The 24,435-nt window shown below is 43.5% G+C and overlaps 1 protein-coding gene across 1 annotated transcript; it reads left to right on the top strand.

Moving 5' to 3' along the window:
* Positions 1-74: 74 nt before the first annotated feature.
* Positions 75-24,374, top strand: kdm7aa (lysine (K)-specific demethylase 7Aa). Its single transcript, XM_069671148.1, has 18 exons — positions 75-172; positions 7,680-7,765; positions 8,280-8,397; positions 9,790-9,950; positions 12,682-12,823; positions 14,308-14,494; positions 14,774-14,936; positions 16,548-16,635; positions 16,747-16,853; positions 17,739-17,830; positions 18,018-18,104; positions 18,382-18,639; positions 18,760-18,884; positions 19,598-19,752; positions 19,867-19,961; positions 20,121-20,311; positions 20,399-20,754; positions 21,860-24,374. The coding sequence occupies exons 1-18, from the start codon at positions 75-77 to the stop codon at positions 21,946-21,948; spliced, it is 2,598 nt and encodes an 865-aa protein (XP_069527249.1). The 3' UTR covers positions 21,949-24,374.
* Positions 24,375-24,435: the final 61 nt, after the last annotated feature.

Here is a 24,435-nt window from a genome sequence, read left to right on the forward strand (position 1 = left end):
TCTCGGTTATTTCCGGCGTGTGGGTTAAATCCCCGCCCCGCTTCATTCCTGCGTTGTTTGGGGACAGTAGGAAGATGGCGGCGGCCCCGCTGTACTGTGTCTGCCGGCAGCCCTACGATGTGAGCCGGTTTATGATCGAATGCGACATCTGTAAAGACTGGTTTCACGGCAGGTATGTAGGCTATAATGTCTTTAAGCGGTGTGGGGCATTAGACGTGATAAACACTTATTGTTTGTAAAGGAAAGGCGACGGTTATCGAAGCGGTGGTGACTGCTAGCTAAGTTAGCTTGCTAGCGCGAGCGGTGGGCGACGGGGGTTTAAACCGTCAATTGACTTTACGAAAGAAAGTGGTGTTTCGTTCCTGTGAATGAGCTTGAATTAAGTATTTCGCTCCTCTAATGGAGTTAAACCATCAGACACATGTCCCGTCTCTGTTATTACGTTGATAATCAATACTATTGACTAAAATAAAGCCTATAGCAAATAGTTTGATCTCATAATATGCGGATCTATCAGCGTTACCGAGCTGTGTCAGTCAACCCGAGTCCTTAAAGCTATGCGGAGTTCTATTTAAATACAAAGGGTTTCATGTTTACCAGCGTCTTAGAGTCACTTCAGAGATATATTTAATGTTGTTTAATGTTGGTTTTACTGTGATTGAACGCATTAAGAGCCAGTTGGACCAGTCGTTGTATTTCCAGGTAGTGGATCCAAGCTCATAATCTGGTTCACCAAGTTAGGTTACTTAAGGTAATAGCAACCGCAATCATACTTTCTCATGTACTGACAGAAAGTACATTAAATAAACAACTTCTAATTGGTTATTGTTATATAGATGTGTGAATGTAGATATGATTTAATACATTCATATTCAAGGCTTTGTGTGTGATTAAATATGTATTTTTTTGTGTTTTGAGGCAGTTATAGTGTTTTACTCTATTGGAAAGCAATTGGTAGAGAACAAGGAGCTTGTTATGGTCGGGGCTTTGATTGACAGCTTACGAAATTTAAATCCCCCTTTCAAGCAGAGGAGGCACATGGCAGGGGACCCCTAGTGGTGAACAGGGGGATTATTTAAAGGTACCGGGCAGACAAGTGTTTTATGGCTGCTTATTGTTGTTTTTGGTCATGTTTTTTCAAAAATTCTAAATGTATTTCATCCTCAATAGTGAGTAAAAGTGGAGTAATGGTGTTATAGATGCTTTTTATGATTCACACTGTGGGTTTGTGTGTGGGAGGTGGCTTTCAAAATCATTTGGGGAATCCTATTGTTGTGCAATGACACCCTTTTTGTGTGCATCTAAGCATATATGGTGTAAAAACTCAGATTACGGTCATGCATGCTGATGTCCAAACCCAGTATTGCCACATAGACTGTACACCTTGGGGTCTAGGTTACAGTGTAGACTGTACTTTTAATTTTGATAATCAGGCTCTTAAAGAAGGAAAAAGGGATATTGTGAGGCTCACCTTGAGCTCTGATTCTACGAGAAGAAAAGTAAGATTGCTACATGAGAATCAAGAACGTGTATTACGCCTGTTGTGAAATTATATGCTGTGTGTCAGACCAGCATGACCTGATTTTGCAACTGTCACTTTTTATCTAGGTAGCCCTAAGTCCACAGGCCGACTTAGACATAAGTTACACATGCCGTTTGAATCAGCCTGTGTGGGCGCATCTCCACAGCAACTGTTTATGAATACAATAATCTTTTTTTTCTGCGCTCGTGTTGAAATGACGGAAGCCGTTGCGTAACCACTTTAAGCTCTCTGCCAAAAAACTTGTCCGCCAGAATTTGTGGCGCGTCAGAGCCAAAAAAGACTGGCTGTGTGTCATGTGCCGGCAAGAAAAGGAACAAATGTTGGAGCTTCCCCCATTGATGACTAATAAGCAGATACACAGAGAGAGAGAAGAGCTCCAAAAACAGCCACATTTCCTGCCTCTTTCCCACGAGGCTGGCCAGAAGGAAAGGGATATTCTCTGGCCGTGGATGATGGCACGCTGATGGAGTGGAAAGGAGAGGGGATCAACCTCCCGTTGCTTGTTTGTCAGTGTTTGTGTTTGTGTGTGGGTACTTTGTCTGGCTGCCTCAGTGCCTGGAGAGTGTCCTGTTTTCCGTCACCTGTATCTCTCAGCATCTCAGTGCACAATACAGCCGGGGACTGTAATTGGATGAGGAATTGAGCATGGTAAACAGAGCCCTGTGTTGTTAATCTGTGTCGGAGTGGTGATCAGTTACTGGAAAGCAAAATGAGAGCGTGTTTGTTTGGATAACCTTTTCTCAAGTGTAGGGCTGCTGCTTACGATTATTTGCAGATTATCTCTTGGTCAAAGGACTTTAATTTAATAATAGGATAATTGTTTCCGCTCCACTTAAATACTTACATGCATCGACATCATGAATCTGCACAGGTGAGGTGAGGTGATTTTTAATAGTCAGTGTAGGATTTCATTTACCTTGAGCACCACTGCTCTGAAAGACTCCTCTAAGCACCCAAACCCACAACTAAAGCCTGTGGTTTGGATTACAAATGTTCGTCTGAACTCTACTATTTACCATTTAGTGCCTCGCCTAATTACAAGACCTGCTCCTGGAAGAATGGTTCAGTGTTTACAAGATGCCAATTATTGTCAACACAGTGGATTTTGCTGTGCTGGAAATCCTCACTAGGTCAGGCCAGATCACAGGGTTTACCCCGGTGTAGGTGTCAGGCACACTGGGTCCGCCCCTTGTCTGGTTTAGGTACGGACGGTGGGGGGTGATGATAGACCAGCAGGGCTCAGAGGGGACAGAGGGGATGATTGATGGGTCCTTGAGCTAGCCAAGTTCAACGCACAATCCGTCAACGTCGCACAGAGTGTGCGCTTAGTAAAGAGAGATGGATAGCCTGACTGTCTCTTTAGCGTTTACGCTAAGTGGACGGATGGACGAGAGGAAGGATTCATCGTCTTTTTGTTTTTGTGTTTATGAAAGACGTTTCAGATCGTCTGATAAGTTAATTGGTCAAAGTAAAGAGCCGCCTCACAGCTCCTGTTAAAAGCTGTGTTTACATTCATTAGCAGCGCTGTCTCTCGGGGGCAGGAAACTGCATTACTTCCAGCTTGATCAATGTTGATTAGGCGGGTCAACAGGCTCATGTATTGATTGCCAGTCAGACTGAATTATTATAATAAAGATACAGCAGTTCTGTCATAATATTGAAAACATAGTTCATATTTCTCTATAAAAAGTAATGACTTGTGGGGGTAGATTTTCTGTCTCTGTGTGCCGTATTTAATCCGAATAAAGGAAAAACTGTCAAAGCTAGATTGGATATTATATGGAAGTTATATAGTCATACGTCCGTGAGAGCCTAAAATGTGGGTTTGGGTTTCGGTGAGTAAGCCAGTTAATGAACCGATACCTTTATATATTAGCCCTATAAAAATCCCATTATCTCACCGCACATCAATTCTTCTTCACTTCTCTAAAACAAAACTCCTAGTCCTCAAAGCAGGTTTGCTGGTAATACTGCCTCTGGAAACTACAGTTTTATCACTTAAAAGAGGAAGAACTTATTTCAGGTGATTTATTACATGACAATAGAAGACGACAACAGTGTGGTACCAGCAGAGTATGATAGCAATCATATATTTTAAAGCACTCTTTAGCACAAACATCAGGAGGTGTTTGGATCAGAGTTGCTTACTTAGCTCATGGTGACTTTCACATCACATCCATCCAGGTTCAATAGTTTACAGTTTTTAAAAAATATGATACTTTAAAATTATACTGGTATAGGATCGGTGTTCAGTCTCAGACAATATCCATATGTTGTATGCTATAGTTTAAATATTAGAATCTGAATTGAGAAAAGAAAAATGGTAGCTAATTGCACCCACAAGCCACTCTATCTTTTTCGTCTGATTTATTTCAGCAGCAGACAGTCAGAAGACTGATGACTTTGTAGCTTTTACAGGGGCACTGGGGGCCTTAACACAACCATGTTGAAGACATGTGTGAAAGCAAAGCCTCGGTGCTCCAAACCTCAAGGCGAGTCGACCTGCACCAAAAACAATTAAGTTGTTAAAACTCCCCGGGGCTCCCTGACGCCCCATAAACAACAAAGTGATCCTCTTTGTTGTTTACCAGCTGACTTCAGAGAGGTCTCTTTCAAGCTGCAACCACTGCTGGGATTTTATATAGCTTTTACACATAGCTAGCTTAAATGATTTAACCAGTGAGGCCAAAATTACAGATCCCTATCCATCTGTCAGGGCTCGGTGGCTCTTACCGCTGTCCAAGTCCTGCTCTGTTTATGTAAGCTTTGACTGAGTGCATTAGGGGGAAAAAGGCCGGAGGAGTCAGGTGCTCCTCTGGGGTAGATAAGGATAGCCAGGTGTGTTTAACTGCCCTCATCTCCTCTCTATCTCTTCCTCCAGCACCCATCCATTAGGGATCTGCCAGTTCCCTAATGTGGGCGTGTCATTGCCCCATGCAGAGCGGTTATTTAGAGCTTAAAATAATGGTGATGCCCGCCTCCAGCCTTTGTGTTTCTGCAGCGATCATGGAGGACAATGAACCCCTCACAGTGCATGGACTAATGAATAAGCCCTCTCAGTCACACAGGAAGGAGGTCCTTGATGAGAGGAAGTGCAGGGAGAGGGGTTGTTGATGGCAGGGCTTTAGCCAAGTACACACATCTCCCCTCGTTCAGGAAGGGATGTTTAGCTTGATAATCTGCCGCAGTGGCGTCATAGAATAAACCCTCCAGTCTCTTGTCTTGTTTTTATCTCTTGTACATATTGACTGTACTCCCTGTGTTCCTCTATCACAATATGCTCTGCTGTTGTCCTGCAACATATGTTGACGTCAGTCTCCAATATGATCCTCTCTGATTGCTTTCCAAGCATACGAGGTTCACTTTGGTCCAAGAGCTGTTTGCACACTCGACAGCTTTGCGATGATGCAATACACAGGAAATACTTGGCTGTCTTTCCCTTTCAGCTGAGTTTCCTCCCCCTCCTTTTTTTTACACTCTCTATCTTAACTCCACGCATTTACACGAGCCCGGTTGCCTTGTAAAGTAATGATCAGTACAGGTGACACACAAGCTGAGTCAGGCCGGCGTATGTGGCACAGTGCCCCGGTTTCCCACTGTGGCGTTACATAAAGGAAAGTGATTTGAGGACAACAAAGTCACCGCGGCTGAGCATGCGCTGGTCTTGCACTTCTCTATGAACTCAACAGCATGAGAGCTGTGACTCATACCCCCCCCCAGCGAACAGCCACATGTTTAAACCAAGATTCCTGATACATGAGCTCTGCTTAATACTACAGCCAAGAACTGTGCAGTGTTATTGTTGGTCATCCGCTCGCTCACGTGCAGGAGGAGGGGGAGTTCTAGCAGCTCTTTTTGCCATTTCCTGCTTGATGAAAAAGAGACAAACAGGGCTTTTCTTTATTGTAAATCATAAAGTTTGTTATGCATATGTTAGGTGAGGCTCTGAGGATAATTGTAGCAACTAAATGCTACTACCTTTTCACCCAACTAAGTAGATATCTTGAGTTTATACAGTTTTCTGCAATACTTATGCAGTTTTTCATTTACAGAGCTGATTGTTCTGCTGCAATGTCGATAAAGCACAAAGGTAGCACGCGATAAACTGAGGAGGGGAGACGGAGCTACTGTTGATATCCTGTTCGAGCACCGGCATTCACACAAGCTCACCACTTCCTGATGACTTAATGGCCCCTTTGCATTATTTCCTTTACAGTTTCCTGCAATTTCTTGCAGATCAAAGCTGGTAGCAGGCCGTCATTAGCTCCATCCCTCCTGCAGGCGTTTATAAATCCCTCGTTTATACCCTCTGTTGTGCTTAGCTTTCAGGAGCTACTAGCTAACCACTAGAGCCCAAAGGAAGAGTTGATGATTGTGTTGTTTTAAGTCAAGTGTGCTTGTAGATTTGTTATGAATTGCATAGTGTAGTTAATTCGGCAGACTTGGCAATCACGGTGCTAATGGTGCTAAGCGGCCTATTTCTTAGCTAGCTGTGGGAGTGCAATAATTGTTTCCGCCTGGGTCATGGGAGATTTGTACAGTTGTAGCCTGGTCGCCTTTTTTTGTGTCTGATAGTACTACTTGTAAGGGACCATCCAAGTTTTATTAACGTGTAGATATGGAAACGCCAATCAGAGTTTAAGCAAAGCAAAGAAATGGCCGATCATTTCAGGAACAGTATAAGAAGCTGACATTTAACTGTTTTGTCAAGGTCAAGCTGGGACATTCAGTATGATCTTATAAAACTTTTTATTGTCATTCATGTCTCAGAAATCCCTTTTTAAAATGACAAACGTAATGGTGGAGTTAAAGGCACAGAGGGTCCATTGAGTGTGTGACCTCTCCTTCACATCACGTAACCATAAAAGTGACCCGTGCACATGCCTGACTCACACAAACGTGCAAGTTACAGTTTTTTTTCCGACTCTAAATAGCCATTGCTGTCCATGCAAGCTGAGCGGTGACTCGTTTGCTGTTAAACCCATGCTGCTCTGGAATGAGACTCTGGTATGCAACAGAGGAATGCATGTGTGTTGCTGCCTGTGGTTTGGCTGCTGCAGGACGCTCGGGGGTTGCAGACGCACTGTTGCAGATCCATGGGAAAAAACACTAGCAACTCTTCTCAGTATCTTTACAGCAGTTGATGCTCATGCTACGGTTTTTGGGGGTGTTCACACGTCAAAGATTGTTACCCGCAAGGCTAGCTGAGCGGTTGAAACATTTGAATAGCCTAAATCAGCTTATGAACAAGTAAACCTACATATGAACTAATTGTGTGCAGCTCCTTTTAAATGCAGCTAAATCAGTTGTATATTAGATTTTGTTTAGATATGGTGCTTTGCTGCCTTTCTGTCACCGTGTTGTGGACACTTCTTGTTGCATGATATCTCCTTTTCTTCATCAAAACTTTAAGGCTGATTTAGGCAGGTTTTCTCACTTGTTTGCATTAATCAGAACCAGGGCAGTGCATCTAGCGTCCTTACATTATTAATGTGCAGTTGCTTTGAAATTTGCTCCTAGTTTCCTGCTCATCTTTAAAAAAAAAAAAGAGTCGAGCTGCAGGAAATCTGTCGAAAAATTACCTAATAGCAAACGTAATTTTCCAGACTGACTGCACTTCTTGTTTGTGTGTGTCTATCTATCATAAACCTGTAACCACTAACATCTCATCTGGTTACACAAAGTGTTTGTCAAAAGTTTGACATACGCTTCACTTTGATTCAACTGTTTGAGCTTGATCAAGTCAGGCAAGGAAGTCAATAGTGTCAACACTGCAGTCAACGCTTTAAATCACGTCTTATGGTCAGGAGTTTTGAGTGCTATGCTGGCACATGATTACTTCCTACTTAAACCACTTCCCCATAAAGCTTTTTTAATGCAGTTTTTGTTTTAGTTTAAATCATTGACTATTTTTTCCAAAATAAAATCCTAAAATCCGTGTGGCAAATGAGAACTTGTGATGGCATTTTTTCTGACATGTTAAGACCAAAATGATATTTAAATTAATCGATAATGAAAATTACTGTGATTAAACACCAAAAAAATGCTGCCACAAAAATGTCTCACTTGAGGTCGGCATGTAGGATCATGTTGGGAGAAATGTGAACCTCTTCTAACTGTGTCTCCTGTCCTCCAGCTGTGTGCAGGTAGAAGAGCATCATGCTGTGGATATCGATGTTTACCACTGTCCCAACTGTGATGTCGTACAAGGACCCTCCCTGAGTGAGTTATCGTATTGATCTTTCGTGCCATGTTTCTTTTCCTGTCTGTTTCCCTCTCTCTCTCTCTCTCAGTCCTAACATGCGTCTCATTCATCAAACACTGCCTCTGATTCTCTGCTTCACATTTACATGTCTACCCTCTTTACATTCAGTGTTCCCCCTCCCTCCTCTGTCTCTGTATGTCGGACCGGTCCCAGGGGAAAAGGGCCACTCTCTGCAGTGCGGCTCAAGTCTGATTTTTTTTTTCTTCTTTTAAGAGGGGGGTGGGTTAACCTCGAGGAGCCCAGAGGGCAGACATTAACAGGATAATTGAATGGTGTTGTAAGCCCTCCACTTTGATTGGACAAGCCCCACCATCTCAACCTCTCAGCGCAGGGGTTGAGTAGTGAATTAATGTCCTTACAAAAAGTGGCGCTGATGTGCATAATTTGCCACTTTGTTGGGAGTTCAAGAGGGACATGATAAAATTTGAATGAAACAACCATGTGAACCTCGGATGTCTGCGTTTGTTGCAGTGAAAAAGCGCAACAACTGGCACAGGCACGACTACACAGAGCCAGACGATGGATCGAAGCCGGTGCAGGCAGGGACGCCGGTGTTCGTCAAGGAGCTCCAAAGCAGGACATTCGCCAGGTAGATATCAGCGTCTGCACATGCACATTTATACCTTTTTAAAATGTCTCACCTGTCAACACAAGCACCAAGGGGCAAGCCTCATTCATGTGTTTAAGCAGATAAAGAGCTGGTTTTATACTTGACACACAGGGTTATTAATTTACTAGCTTGTTGCATCACCACAACACTACATGGCTTTATTGTACGTGACCAGGCCGTATTGTTATGTAATTTCTGTATATTCCCCACTGTGTTTATGATCTTTCATTTAGTTTGTTTTATAGGGAGATGATTGGCTAAGCAAGTATGGCCTAGTGCAATGGGGAGCAGATGTTTCTTTAATTTATGTGATTTTAAAAAGCAGCAGCTATTTGAGACGTGCAGCTATTGGATCTGCACCTGCACCAAACTCAAGCAGTCATAACTTCAGGTTTAGTGACATACTTTGGGAGGCCATTGTCAGCTATGATGTAGCTTACCGTGAATGTATGGCAGCTAAATGTGTCGGCTCTTAAAGGGGCCATATCTTTTGAATGGATATTCTCATATTTTGCATGGTTTATTGTTCACAGTGAAAAACATAAACTGCATAGTTCTGTGTTTTTAGAATTACATTTAAAAAAAAGGTAGCCTTTGAAATGGGCCGTTTAGAACAGCTGCAGGTTTCTATGTAGAACCCTGCTTTCACTGAAATCAACCAATTGTCATTTAACCTCATTCACCTCAGGCTGCCTTCTTGCACTAGATTGTAGTCAAGTCGTTGTCAAGATTTCAACTTACCATTCTGATACCTCCTGGTGATTCTGACTCGTACATATAAGGCCGAATAACCGTTCCTAGAGCAGCCATGTTTTCTACAACTTTTGAGTGACAGTGCAGTGCGGCCACTCCCCCACGTGGGGGAAGGGCTAAGCCAATTGTGGCTAAGGTCTAACCTTTGAATGGCAAGATGTTTTGTTTGTTTCAGTAGGAAGGAGAGGCTCTGAAAAATAATTACATTAACATATGTATACAATTTTTAAAACGAAACAAACGTTACCAACTTGATTCAAAAATAGAAAATTAAAATATGTCCCCTTTCAAGGTTGGTCGGGTCATTTCTGAAGAAAGACTGTTGATTTTGTGTATAGTGTTGATCATATTGTGGCTAGTTACAAATTTTATACAGAAAAATACCATGAAAAACTCTAGCGCAACAACATAGCAGCAAATATTGTACCTAACATAAGCTAGTTTGTGGGCCAGTGGTTGCTGCAGCAAAGCTAACATGCAGGGAGGACACAATGGCTTCCCAGAGCCAGCACACCAGTTTAAGACAGCATTTTGCTTAATATTCAATGTTCATGACTCTGAAACTATGTTAATAAAATGGGAATAGATCAAGTTGAATTAATTACACTCTTGTTTCAGTGGTGAGGAGATCCTGATGCGGATGAAGGGCGAGGTGGTGACGCCCAGATACCTGGAGAGACACGGCTTCAGCTACCCCATAGCGATCACAGAGATGGAGGGACTGGGACTCAAACTTCCGCCTCTTACTTTCTCCGTCAAAGATGTGGAGCAGTATGTGGGTAAGAACACTTAATAACAAACAGGGCTTTATTCTGCAGTAAAACAGTCGCCATGCGCTGTATCGAATTCACAACACATTAGTTTCATCCTCTGGGAAGGATGTGGGCTCTGAGATTGGAATAAAAGCTGATGAAACCACCCAACACCAGCCGGCTAAGTGGCCATCGCTGAGCAGGCGCCATCTGTGTGTGTCAATATGAACAGGTTTCCAGGTTCATGGGGTTTTAACCCACTTATCAGGCATCAGACGACGGCTGAATGAGTTCTAAATGAGTGACGTCTTGGCTTTCACTACCCTCTGTATGACCACTACGCTCTCTTATTGAAACGGCCTGCCACTTCCCAGCTCCTATTACAAGCCCATTACCAAGCCCACCGGTGTCTTTATCATTAGGGTCAGATTACAGACTCCCCCTCTCCCACTTTATCTCCCTCTCCCATGCCCTATTGAGCATTAAGCCAAGGCACAGGTGTTGTGACCGGGGACTGAGTGTCGGCTTACGTTTCTTACAGTTAGAAGACAATGGGACAACAGGAGTGAGCGTTGATGTCTGCTGTGTCTCACTGGGGTCAGAGCCAACTTGGTGTGTGGTCGATGATTGGGCCCAGTGGATGAGGACAGATGAATTGTCAGTGGAAGTCTTATGATTGAGGTTCTGGTATTACTGTAGTATATATTTTTTTAAAGATTATTTTTTGGGAGTAGAGAGAGAGTGGGTGGTGACATGCACCAAATGATTGGCAGACCGGGAGTCGAAACTGTAGATGCGGCGCCTGCTCTGCCAACTGAGCTAACACAGTGCCTCAGAGCTTCTGGCATAGCTAGTAGCTGCTAGCTACTTACGGCTATATGAACTACGACTGTGGTATATACCTTAAAATTCTGTGTTTAAGGCTCACTTTTAACACATTCTTAAAAGTGGGCTGTGTTCTACATACCGGTGCGACCAATATATACAGTTTAAATTGCAGAGAGAGGTATTTTATTGTGTTACTGTATGTTACCCAAACGATGGCGCTATAATCTAGCTAAAGCTTCATCACAGACATGCGCCATCAAGATCGCCAGTGCAGCTGCCATCCTCACAACAATCAATGTTACCATAGGCTGAGCTCAACTACTGCACCGGTAGCTAGCTTGCTACCTCGCTATTGCATAAACAGGGAGAACGCTGTTATTTGTGTGCTTTTATGTGCTTATTTTTTATTAATAAATAGCTATAGAAAACCTGTTTTCCTCTCTGAGACAACCCCCCCAAAACAGACTGCGTCTTATATTCCAGATTTTATGGTTATATGGAAGGCAAAGTGTCATGCTGCAACATTCGGCACATCATTTAGACCTCTGGTGAAACTTTATTTGGATTAAATTGACTCAGTCCGAGGGTCGCAGAAGTAATGATGATCAAGATGTACAATCATAGTGAAGAGCTGTCAAATAAACAAGTGATCATATATGTACGGAATCCTCTAGTTAATTCTGTTAGCCTTTGCAATGGCATTTATTTGCATTTAAATGCGTAGAGAGTCATTTTTCATGTACTTAAAATAGGCTTGAATGTTACTCTTGAGAAGCAGACTGTACACATCTGTGGGATCTGGAAAACGCCTTTGAAAAACCTGCAGGTTTAAGCATAAAAAATAACGTTTCAACGTCTCCCATGAGGTTTGTGCAGGAAACACTGAGTAAATCAGAGCGTGCAGATGTCACAGGTGGGGCTAACATTGCTGTTAAAGTCTTGCAATACGCCAAACTTATTTAAATATGGGTATTAATATGGTGCATTGAGAGTTAATGGTTCAAGCAACGATTTGCAGCGATAAAACCTTCATCAATGAACTCTTTATTGGTGTTGTATTTTATTTATTTCAGTTAAATGGGGCCTCAGGTTGATCAAGCATCCCTTGAGTTGGTTCAGTGATGTAGATTCAGGGCGTTTCTGAAAGCTTTTTCTCTTCCTGTCGGGGCTGTGAAGCTGCTGTTTGAGCTTGCCGTTGGGTGCTTTCCAGGCAGCTTTGTTTCTCGCTGTGTGACTGACTGCCTCTGCTCCAGCTGTTCTCTGTCATCAGACGCTGGCCAGCTGGGCCTTCAGAGGTGTATGTGAGTGCGTGCGTGTGTGTGTGTGTGTGTGAGGGGGAAGAACACGCAAAGGGGTAATAAAAAAGGTGAGTGGGAGGGGTGTGGGGAAATACAACAACCAGCTGTCTCGCTCCACACACTGCACCCCGGCTCTACTTCCGGCCCCATGTGTCACCAGAGTGTGATTTGTAGCGTCTCAACTGTTCGCTGCACACTGCGAGTCTCTCTGCTCTGACTTCTCTTTCCTTTTTAAGCATCTGCTTTCTGTCTCGTACGCACCGCATGAAGCCTGTGCACACTCTCTCTCTCACATCGACGCACGTATATTTCTCTCTGCGTCCGACTCGAGGTCTTCCCACGCACACACAGGCGTTAAACGCACCAGCCCTCTCACCTCCACCCACTCCCCCTCCTCTGGGACTGGTGGTCTGGACAGATTGACAGATTGTCTCTCTCGCCCCCTCCTCGCTCTGCCATATTGGTGCCAGTTTCCTTCAGGGCTTGATCTCTAAAAGCACATGGAGATGCCAGCAGGCTGATGACCCCAGCGAACCCCACGCCCACTCGGCAGCCAATTAAAAAGTTTCATTAAAGACTCTCTGACTACATCTGATATTAACTGAACACTGCTTGTCTCCCATCTTTTCTAGGTGGTAACAAAGTCATCGATGTGATAGATGTGGCACGGCAGGCTGACAGCAAGATGAAGCTCAGCGAGTTTATCAAGTATTACACCAAACCGCATCGACCGAAAGTCCTCAACCTCATCAGCCTGGAGTTCTCTGACACAAAGTAAGCTCGGCTTCAGTCTGTTTGCTCCTAAGGAATCTGAAGGAAGAACAGGTTCCTAAGAAACACAAGTAGAGCAAGTCTGTGTCTCATCTCAAAGTACTGTGAGCACACAGGCAGGGAAGCAAATCTGTCCATAACATTGTTATCCTTTTTTTTTTAAATAGCCTTTAAGCTTTTTCTGGAGCTTTAAATATGACCAAGATGACCTTTTGCATTAGGTTTTTTTTTTCAGTTGCAGTAACGGTTATCCAATTCCTGTGCACATGCAAATACAATTCAAATTAAAGTTGCAGCGTTTTATATGGGAACTTCCAGCTTCTTCTGGTCTGCAAAACATAGGTCCCCAACTCCGCGCTTAATATTTATTGTACGGCCCCTAAAGCATAGCTGATACCTGATGTCGGTTAGGGGTGGGGCAAATATCGATATGGAAATATATCGCCGTCCTGACTCGTCAATGAGGGTAATGTGCATGGAAATTAATTGGCAATGAAGTTGTTGACAGCAGGATAAAAGAAGAAGACAGCGGGATAATGTCGGACAGCGGTGAAAGAAGTTAAGAGATGCAGATGCATTTACAGACTGAAAACCCGAACATTGTCTCATCTCAGTTTGTGTCGAGTTCTGTGAAACTGACACCAAATTGTAGAAATAAAAGCATTATTCCTGCACTCTACCTTTTTAGGGGCATGTACTCGTATGTTAATCCGGTATCTTCTTGCAATATATATCAATTATTGCAGAATCGCTGTATCGTGATATTAATGTTATCGTGTCGTATGGCGAGTTACCCTGCGATTCCCACCCCGAAGGTTAATATTTTGAAAATTTTCTCCGATAGTAAGTGGAATGGTTTTGCATTTTTGTCTTACAATTTCTTGCTATTAATCAGCCCATAGCAAATACTGATATATCTGCAATTTATTTCGGGGGGCTTTTATGCCCTTTTTATTTGAAATAGAGGACAGTGGATAGAGTGGGGAAAAAGAGAGAGAGAGAATGGGGACAACACGCGGCAGGGGGACGACATGCGGCAGAAAGCCGAGGGTGGGAGTCGAACCCGGGGCCACCGCACACGGGACACGCGTGCCAACCACTGAGCCCAACACTTGCATTAAGCTTCTAAAAGAGGAATCGGAATCTTTATGCTTCAGTTTACTTAGCTGACAGTCGTGAAAAGTTTGATTTCCTGGAAAAAAATTAAAGGTCTTTTTGTTTGTTACTTTTGATGAGACAAAACAACTACTATGAAAATGTCACATAGGGCTCTGGGAAATAGTGAATGGCTTCTTTTCACTATTTTGTAATACAACATAAACTAAATTATTGCTCGATTAATGAATCGGTGACTCCGAAATGATAACAGGTCTTTCGAGAAGCACGCTTGGAAATCTTTTTGTTTTAAAAATAAAGATATGTTTTTGTTGTCTGACTCTAACTCGAATTCTTTTTCACTCTTTGCCTCGCTCCATCCACCCGATCAGGATGTCAGAGTTGGTGGAGGTTCCTGACGTGGCTCAGAAGATGTCCTGGGTAGAGAACTACTGGCCGGACGACTCCTTCTTCCCTAAGCCCTTCGTCCAGAAGTACTGCCTTATGGGGGTCAAAGACAGCTACACAGATTTCCACATAGACTTTGGGGGCACCTCTGTCTGGTACCATGTTCTCTGGGTAAGAATTGACCGAGACCTTTAAGGTCAGATTACAGCTTGTTTGTTGTTTAATCAAGACCATGCTGCCCTGTCACTGAGGTATCACAGCTGATTGGCTAGCACTCGCTTAAAGGTCATGAAGCATCTTTAGACTAAAGCTGACTTTAACTTCAGTGTGTTCGTGAGTGTCGACGACAGCAGCGTCGCCACAGCTGTCATGTTCAAACACTCACAACTTCTATGTGTCATGAAAGTGTTGCGACTGTTTTTCTCAAACTCCTCCTCATATGCATCACAGGGTGAGAAGATCTTCTACTTGATCAAGCCCACTCCCGCCAACCTTGCACTATATGAGGCATGGAGCTCCTCGCCCAATCAGAGTGAAGTGTTCTTTGGGGAAAAAGTGGACAAGTGCTACAAGTGTATTGTGCCCCAAGGAACCACCCTGCTCATCCCCACAGGTCTGTACTCTGTTTATGCTTTTGTGTGACATGAGCCCCTTTTACACTGCCGGTTCAATGCCGTATTATTACGCCTCTGTTACATTTCGGCTTTCATGTAAAACGCACAGAGCCGGAATGGTGGGCCGAAGGTTGATCGGTTGAAATACATTTTTTCAATGGTAATTTAAACAAAAATTATTGTTCCAGAATAATCTATGTTTATACTACATACGTGAAAACACAAATCACATGACCATACACAAATACTGGTGTACACAGAGGGCTGATGGGTACTGTGGTTGGTTACATAGGTGAAGAAAATAGAAAGTAAGAGCACTTGTTTGGGCCAACGACTAAGTGGAACTATGAAAGAAAGTTACGTGTACAATTGGATTAACGTGGCGACTCACAAACTGAAAAGTGGGTGTCAGCAGGTCAGTGTTTTCAAAGGTTTCTGTTTCTGCCTGAACACGTTCAAGCTAACAAAGTGTTCGCAGCATCTTCAAAAGTCTCTTCAGGGGTTTGAAAAAGCAAGATATATTCTGGGCTCTGGGCGTACACATAGAAAAAGTTATTTGTTTTCAAATCAAATTATATTTTGGTCCTTTTGAATAAAGGGTGATCACCTTCTCTGTGGTTTCCCAGCACAATAGATATCCCACACAAAGCCATCCGTCACGCTAATGTTATGTCATTGTAGTCGCCTGACTAACTGTTCCACATCAAACCCAGCTGACCTGTAGTCTGGATTTGTTTGTCTTTTCACATGCAATCAAAAGTTAAGATAATCAGGCTTCCCATGGCTGCTGCCAGGAAAATACAGGCCTGTTCAAGGTCACCCGTCATTGCCAAGAGAAAATAACAGAGAGGGAATTTCCTCCTCAGCATCAGCCCAAACATTTCTTAATGATCATGATTACAATGGAAAAGTGAAGAGAAACAGTTATATAATACGATGCTGCTGCACGTGACTCTGCAGTCTTACAGTCCTTTAGCTAGGAGTGCTGTTAGAAGTAGCAGTGGAGCTAATGTCTCCAGTCATACCATTATCCATCCATCAGTCTCTCAATAGAGTTTTTAAGCTGGCGGAGCTCCTTTCGCAGCCACACAGTCGACGCTCAGTTCAGCCCGTCAACTGCTGGACGTCCTCAATCAGCCTCGTAGCGGCGCTTTCTCAGCGGGCTGAAGCAGCGTTGTAAAGGAGAGCTTTTGGCAGAGAGGGTGCGGAGAGGTGGGAATTAAGTGGGGGTCAGAGAGCTCAGTAGGTCAGTCAAGCAGTGCATTATCAGGCCTGTCTGTCAGACTTACAACAACCCCCCCCTGACTCTGCTTTCTCTCACTTTGTGTTGTGACGAGGGCACTGTTTATCTGAGCGGGAACACGTCGTTAATAGACAATCTTATCTTTGTTTAAGTCTCTTTCTGTGAGGATAAGAAGTTTGTTTTTGTTTGGATCTTCTGTGCGTGCTCGTGTATAAAAGTGCCGTATATTATGCAGGCAGTTGACTCTAACTTTCACATTAGAGGTGCCTTGATTTGAGGTGTCAATTGCCCTCTCTAAGTTTGTTATTGTTGTAGGTTAAAGCGTGGTTAAGTTGTGTAAACTGTTGTGCTCTGGCGCCCCCTGCAGGCTGGATCCACGCTGTTCTCACCTCTCAGGATTGCATGGCGTTTGGAGGGAACTTCCTTCACAACCTCAATATTGGCATGCAGCTCAGGTAAGCAGCTCAGATGAAACAAAATGGCTTTATTTAATCCAGTAGATTATTAAACTTGATGTTTGCTTTAACACTGAACTTGTTTGTATTCTATTGGTTACGTTGTTGTAGGTGTTATGAAATGGAGCGCCGTCTGAAAACCCCAGACCTCTTTAAGTTTCCCTACTTCGAGGCCATCTGTTGGTATGTGGCCAAAAACCTCTTGGAAACACTAAAAGGTGAGAATTAAATGTTAATATGTTCTGCAAATGAGATGGAATAGATATCATGATAATATATAGAAGTGCCACTATAGCCGGTGTTATAGAAACCACTCAGTCATTACAATGTCCCAGCTTTAAAGACCAGCTCCAGTCATGTTTTAAGACATATAAAATGCTCTGCTTTTTTCTGTAACATCCATTTAATCAAAATCCTCCCAAGGCATGAAGGACCCCCTTATTAAAAATTCTCCTGTTGTAAAATTACAGCTGAAAACAAAACACGTCTCCGCCATCGTTTAGCGGCAACTTGTTAAACTTAGCTAGCTTGAAATGTAGTAATTAGTAGTAGTAACGTTAACGTTAGTAGTCATTAGTGAGTTTGCAAAAATTACGATGACGGTTACAGCTGGCTCGTGCATCGCCGAAGTGGTTGCCATATGTTACACATAATGATGAAACGTGTTGTTCAGCCTGTCCTTGATACACTGCAGTTTAAAAGCAGACAGGCCCAGCCATTGAGACGACTGCTTATGTTGTCCCTGATATGTCTTGTAGCACATGAGGAATGTTTACAAGCTTAAAAACGTGGAGGGGGTCTTTTAATGCCACTTTTAGGAGTGCATGCACCTCCAACCTCACTGTCCTGTGGATGCCTTGTATGTCCACAATGTTTACTTCAAATAACCAGGATAAAAGCAGTTATAACTTTTGTTGCAATGCATTGATTTTATGATGAAGGAGATTTTTAATGGGTTTATTTAGGAAAATAAGTAATTTTATTAATTAACAAACAGCTGCAGTGGAAAATATTTTACATCTCATCAGCACTATTTTAACATTCAGTTTTCTCTGTGGGATTTATAGATGTTTTTATTATTATAATTTCCTTTTCCCCCTCAGAGCTACGAGAGGACAACTGTCCGCCTCCAACCTACCTAGTGGAGGGAGTCAAGGCTTTAATCAGTGCACTGAGGACCTGGCTGAAAAGAGAGGTGAGACTCTGCCTCTGTTTTCTCACGGTCATCTCCGTGTTCCTGCACCCGACTCTGCCGTGAATATCTGCAGTCCAGCTGGTTATTGTTACTCAGCCGTTATCTCCTGGATGTGTGTCAGCGGACAACAACAGACTTCTTTCTGTTCACTTCTCCTGTCTGAATGTGCTCTGTCGCTGCTTTGCAGGTGACCGAGCCCAGCAGCGAGGTACCAGACAATATCAGGCCCAACCATCTCATTAAAGAGCTGACTAAGGAAATCCGCTACCTGGAGGTAAGACAGAGAAGGAAAGGACGTAGGAGAGGGTTTAAGACATTTTAAACTTCATGCAGGTGTTGATGTCAGGCTCTGAGAAGAGCTACAGTCCTGAAATGTTGCATTGGTGCTGGTTTAAAATATCCTTAACCCTTAACGTGCTGCAAAAAAAGGAGCATCTAAAATGTTGGCAAATAACACACACAGGAAAGACACTAAAATCTGATGAGAATTAAAAACTGGATCTAAATGTGGAAGAATCTTGACTCCATGATGTGTTTGTTTGCATCTACAGGAGGAACCAGTCAATGGTAGCAAACCAGTGAAATCTCAGGGAAGTGGGAGTGGGTGTGGACTACCCTCTGGATCAAACGGCTGCCCGGCCACTCGCTCCACACTGGAGAGGCTGTGCCAGGCCCGGCGGGCGAGGAGGGCCGCCAGGAGGCTGAGGGAGCAGCAGCGGCAGGCCCCCAAACTGCCTTCCAACCTGGACATCTTAGAGCAGCACACCAGGGAGGTGCTGAAGAGGCTGGAGGTGGGACCGCTGGAGGAGGTGAGCACAGTGATACCATATCCCATTGTAGATTTATCCTACGAAAGAGAAACTAGCTCCATGTAGCTGCTTGAGAACTGAAAATATAATGGACTATGTTTGACTGTCTGTGTTTGTTAGGATGCGGCGTTCTGTGCCAAGGTTCATGGGAAGCTCAACAAAGTGTCAACTGCATCAGCTGCTGCTGCAGAGTCTTTAGACGACAACCACCTGCGGCTAATGTTGGTCAACGGCAGGATTATCAGGTGAGAGCTCACCTCTCTTTGGTCAACACAGCAATGTTTGTGCTTCTTATTAAAGGGCCAGTTCACCAACTATCATGCTATTATAGAGAGCTAATGCTTTTGGGGTTGAAAAAGAATGCAATTTCGCTCTGTGCCTTTGGAGGACGCTATCCGCTTCTCCAATGGGCCCTGGAAAACCTCGGACAGACGTAAAACACGTCATCTGGCGGAGGCCAGGCAGCTCGCTAAACTACACTTCCTCAATCTAGGACGCCTGCCTCCGTTGTCATGCCTTGTTCAAAATCGTCAGGTTTGAAATGTAGACTGCAGACCTGAAGATTTTTTTGACAATCCACCGGTATATTCTCGTCATATTTCAGATTCTCTACCTCTCTGAGTCATTGCCTGCAGCGAAAACGGTAGTATTTCACTCCAGCGTCTCTCGCTGGGTCGTTCCTTTCAGAGGCAGGGGCGCAATGCATTCTGGGTGTTGTAGGAATGTAGAATGGGCGAAACCACGAGCTGTTTGTACAACTTTATCCACAGCTATGGCGCCAGTTTCAAATATTATTGCGTCTATCGATTACAGAGAACACCAGCTTTGACTGACAGCTCCTGCTTCTTTAGTGAAGAACCACATACCAGGACATTTGTGTTTAATTTCTGTGCTGACAGACTTTTATGGAGAAGTTATTATTGATATAAATGATTCAAACATGTATCTGTGTGTGCAGAGATTTAAGGCGGCCAGCCAGCAGCCCAGTGAAGACGGACGGTGAAGGGTCATCAGATGGTCACTGCTCACCAAAGTGTTGTGTGGAGGTGAAGTCAGAGAGGACAGAGGACGGTGGAGAGCAGCACAGCATGGGCGAGAAACCCGCACTCCTCAGTAAGTCACAAGTTGCTGTTATTAATATAATAATTACTGAACATATTTTAGCTGAAAAATATAAATCATGATTATGTCTATTTTAACCTGGTGGTTTGTTCTTGTGTTTGTCAGGGGGTCTGGAGAGGGTGAAGACTGAACTCAGGGAAGAAGTCTCAGGACACTCAAGTGTGTCGGACGTGGAGTCAGACAGCGACTCTCCCACAGAGGTAAATCTTATAAGTCACATGATCATCAAACGGTTTTATCATTACTTGGAACAGTAACACATTGTATATTATTAATAATGTTTAAAACATATACTTTTTTGGCTACTTTTTAAGCTGTGATTACTGATGCATCCTCTCTAAATCCCTTTGTCAATGTAGCATAAAGCATCATCGTCATCGTCATCGTCGTCGTCGTCGTCGTCGTCATCCTCTTCTGGGGAGGATTCCGAGAGTTCCGAGGAGGAGGAAGAGGAGGAGAGGGGCTCAACTCAGCAGAAAGGCTCAGGGCACACCATAGAGCTGGACCAGTCTGGCCAGAAACTCAGGCACAAACACAAACCACTCAAACGGTGAGAAACACGAGCAAATCAGGGCCCTCTTCAAAGCTCAAATTTCATGTGCTCTGTAAATACTAAAGTCCTGTCTTCCTCCTGCAGAGAACGTCCTACCTCACCCAGCACAGAAGAGGCCATTCAGGGGATGCTGTCTATGGCTGGTCTGCTGTGCTCCTCCAAGCCGGAGAAGGTAGCCTCGTCCCAGGAGCCCTGGTGGTCCGGCTCCGCCCAGTGCTCGCCGCTGGAGCAGAGGGAGGCGGCGCCGCACCCGCACCGTCTGCAGGGCGACAAGAGCCCGATGGACAGCCAGGGCAACAGCAGCGAGGCCTGGGACAATCAGGGGCTCCCCAGCCCGGAGACGGACTACCAGTACTGTGACCCCTCAATGTCTCCACCGCTGCACCCCTCCAAGAGGCACGCCCCCAACCCCCCACCTATCAGCAATCAGGCCACCAAAGGTTTGGAAATTGGATTATTTATATTTAATATACATGATGTAATGTCAACCTACAGTGAAACCCTTTGTCTCCCCCTGCTGGCAAAGAGAGTAATTACACAAGCACTGTTGATGCCTGCTTCTGGCCTTCCACTGCCCTGAGTCCCTTCTTCTTTCAGGGCGTTTCAACAAGAAAAATTACATCTATGGTTATCCATGTTTGCCTTCAATTGCCTTCTTGTTTTTGACAGTTGCTCCTCCTTTGGGTCTGTAAAACGATTATTGATAGCTGACATAAAATGCAGCTACGACAACTTAAGTATATTGTAAAAAACGGAGAAATTGTGTGACGGTGTTGTGACGTTCACAGAAGATCCGATTCTTTTGAACGGCTCTTTAGTACAAACAACGGGAACCGAGTCGAAGGTGAAAGCTGTTCTTTTTAAATTTCACTGCCCTGGATCCGCTCCCCTTTATGCCGAATTACCACAGGCAGCTTTTTCCAACTGCAGCTCCCCTATGCTAGGTCGCGTGCAGTGGATTCATGTCACCACAACGTAGTGCCGACGGTGAGCAACATTATAACCGTCCACGAGGTTTGATAAGATAATCCTTTATTGATCCCCAGGGGGGAAATTCTGGATGTTTTTTGTTGACATCTCTGTAGTTACACAGATTTGTATCATAAATTATTGGCAAATTAATGACATTGATAAATTGTTCCTACATTATTCTGCCGTTTCCTTTAAAAGCGTGGAATTTTAAATATGCGTGTGTTGACACAGGAGAATACAGTGCAGGCACGTTCGCGAGTTTGACCACTCTCTACCTTGTAGGGTTCTAGCGATGAACGGCTCTCAGAAAGGAATGGAGGCATAAGATCCGGCTCCTTTCAAAGAGCCGTAATTCCAACACTATTTTGTGACCTTGTTTGGTAAACTCCTGGATGTATCAGACGTGCATTCCTATCAATAAGCCTCTCACGTTTATTTTACTATTTTACAAACAAACATTTTCTACATGTAAAAATATCACAGTTTATAGAACAAACTATTTAAGCCTGATTCTAATGCTGTTCTCTTTTAATTAGTACCGTAAACATTTGTTGTGTTTTCTCTTTTTTTCAGGCAAGCGGCCCAAAAAAGGAATGGCCACAGCCAAGCAGCGACTGGGGAAGATCCTGAAGCTCAACAGACACAGCCGCGTCTTTGTCTAACACTCCAAACCTTCAAAATCTGCAAAAATAACAAGTTGTGGTGCATTCTTGAAGAAAAAGAAAAGAAACATAAGTATTTGTTTCCAGACACTTTTGTGCTGTAGAAAAATGGAGGATGAAAAGAAGAAAAAAAAACAAACACACTGCCTGGAGACGACCGTAACTGAACGAATCTTGACAAAAAAACAACACGCTCACTGTGCATGCTTAGGAGACAGGGTATCGGATTTAAAGCAAGTGCACGAATTCACCACAAGCACACTAAGAACAAAAAAAACAAACAAAAGGAGCTACGGGAAGCGGAGAGGACAAGCTTGTTATAAAAGTTACTGCTGCAGGGAAAGATGGAGTGAATCTCCTGCGGGCATTTTTTTTTACGGACAAAGGATAATTAGGAGGTCTACCAAACAAACAAAGTGATTGCTTCTGATGCCAAGATCACACGCATCACATTTACTAACTTTTCCTCTCGTCGCTGAACGCACCACCTCCACACAACCGTCACTTGCGTCATGGCTTTCTGCAACAAGCTGAAGAGGACGGAGGAGCAGGTGAAACGGAGCTGTATCTTTCTAGCAGGGTGTTTTTGTTTTCCCTTTTGAGGGGGGGCGTCGGGCGGTTAACGAGGTGCTACGGAGGAGAACTGATATTTCAAAATGGTGCTTATTGTTTGTACTTTTCTCCACTCATGCTTGTCCCCCCCGATTCCCTGTTTTATCTCAATCACACCAGCAATAATGACTTTGAGGAGAGGACAGAGTGAGAGGCAGCACTTTGGTGCATTTTCACCCCTTTTTTTGATTTGTCTGTTTGTAGATGTCGGTGCATTACAGAGTTTCAGTGCAAAACATGCTCACAAATCTGCACTATGTTTGATGATTAGAGCAGTTTAAGTCGAGTTGCTCAAAGTGCTGCCTCTCTGTTTGAAATAGGAATTACGAGTCTTGCCACGACTCCTGCTTAATTTATTCTTGTTTATCTGTGATGTTGATTTTTTAATGTGTTATTTTTATGGATTCTGAATGATGTATTTATTAATTGAAAGAGATAATGATTTTATTATATTTTGACCCTACGACCTCGGCTATTCTGAGGGTTTTTTTTCCTTTTATGGGGTGTTCCTCTTCTTCTTTTTTTAACTTTAACACACTTTTTGTAAATGTGGATGTTTTAGAGTTCATGTGATCATCATCTGTTGAGTAGCAATTTACCTACGAATCTTTTTTCTTCTATTCTGTCACAACTCTTTTTTCCCCCCCTGGTTGAATAGATCCTGTGTTGATTCTTGTCTGTTCTGGTTTCCTCTTCTCCCTGTAGCCCGGAGCTGTTGGGCTATGTGCGAACAGAAACTAGGTTAGGTTGAGAAATGTCCAACTTCCACATCTACACTTGAGCTTCTTTCAACCAGTGCCACTTATCATTTAGCAAAAAAAAAAACAACCAAGTATTCTGAGCCACTGTGGTCGATCCAAAGTCGCTGATGCATTCAGAAGAAGTGAACGTTTGAGGAACTAAAATGGGATGAGTGACTTTTTTTAAAGAGAAAAAAAAACAATTACCTGTGCTGATGTGAGATGTGTGTTTTGCTCAGAGTGCGCAGTTCTTCACTCTCAGGGAATGATGCCATGGACATAACCTTCGATTAACCAGCAGCCACGCATGGATGCAAACAGGACGCTCTCAGCACTCACTCAAGACTTTCACCTTCGCCTCCTGCTTTGGAGATGCTGAGGTTTGTTTGTTTTTCATTGCTCAAAAAAAAAATTCACAATCAGTGTTCAACTTGTAAAGATGAGCTGTGCTTTAACCAGTCGATGCATCTTTTTAGGCCAGTTTTTACTACTTCTGTTCAGGTGAATTTGGTATTGTCCCCTTACTGCTTCTTAACACACTTTTTAAGCTAAGAGAAACACTTGTTATGTTGACTCACCCATGTAAACAACGCCCGGGCTAACTGTTGCCAAGTAGCTTTAAGACCACCCTTTGAACAGCGGGAAAGCTTTGCTCAGGTTTACTTGTAGTGCACATGACCTGCGAGTGACTGTGTGATCAATCATTCAACCCTGATCATGTTTTACATAATCCCAACACAAAGAACCAACTTAAAAAAAATTACCAGACTGATTTCCTTCTTTTTTTCTTACACTACACTTTAACCTTTAAACTCTTTGCATGTTACGTCATTGAACTCAGAGCTGGCCCGCAGGCAGGGTTTCTTTTAAGCTGTAAGTTTTCATCGTACAGGATCTGTCTCTTTGCTTTCTTATGCAGCTCTAAGCATTTGTTATGTGCGTTGGTTCTTGAGATGTTTTTTTCCCAGAGTTAAATGGCTTAGGATTTAAAATATACAAACACTGGCTAACTGTGACACTGTTGATGCGTTGCATTTTGTTTCTGCATTTCAAAAATTGCGTGTAAATAAAACTAATGAAATGAGATAATTGTGTTTTTGTTTAGCCCAGTTTAACTACTAACTCATGTAACCCG

Source organism: Semicossyphus pulcher, unplaced genomic scaffold, assembly GCF_022749685.1.
Source record: "Semicossyphus pulcher isolate SPU_LCO1_2020_fin unplaced genomic scaffold, fSemPul1.0.p SCAF_20, whole genome shotgun sequence".
Lineage (NCBI taxonomy): Eukaryota > Metazoa > Chordata > Actinopteri > Labriformes > Labridae > Semicossyphus > Semicossyphus pulcher.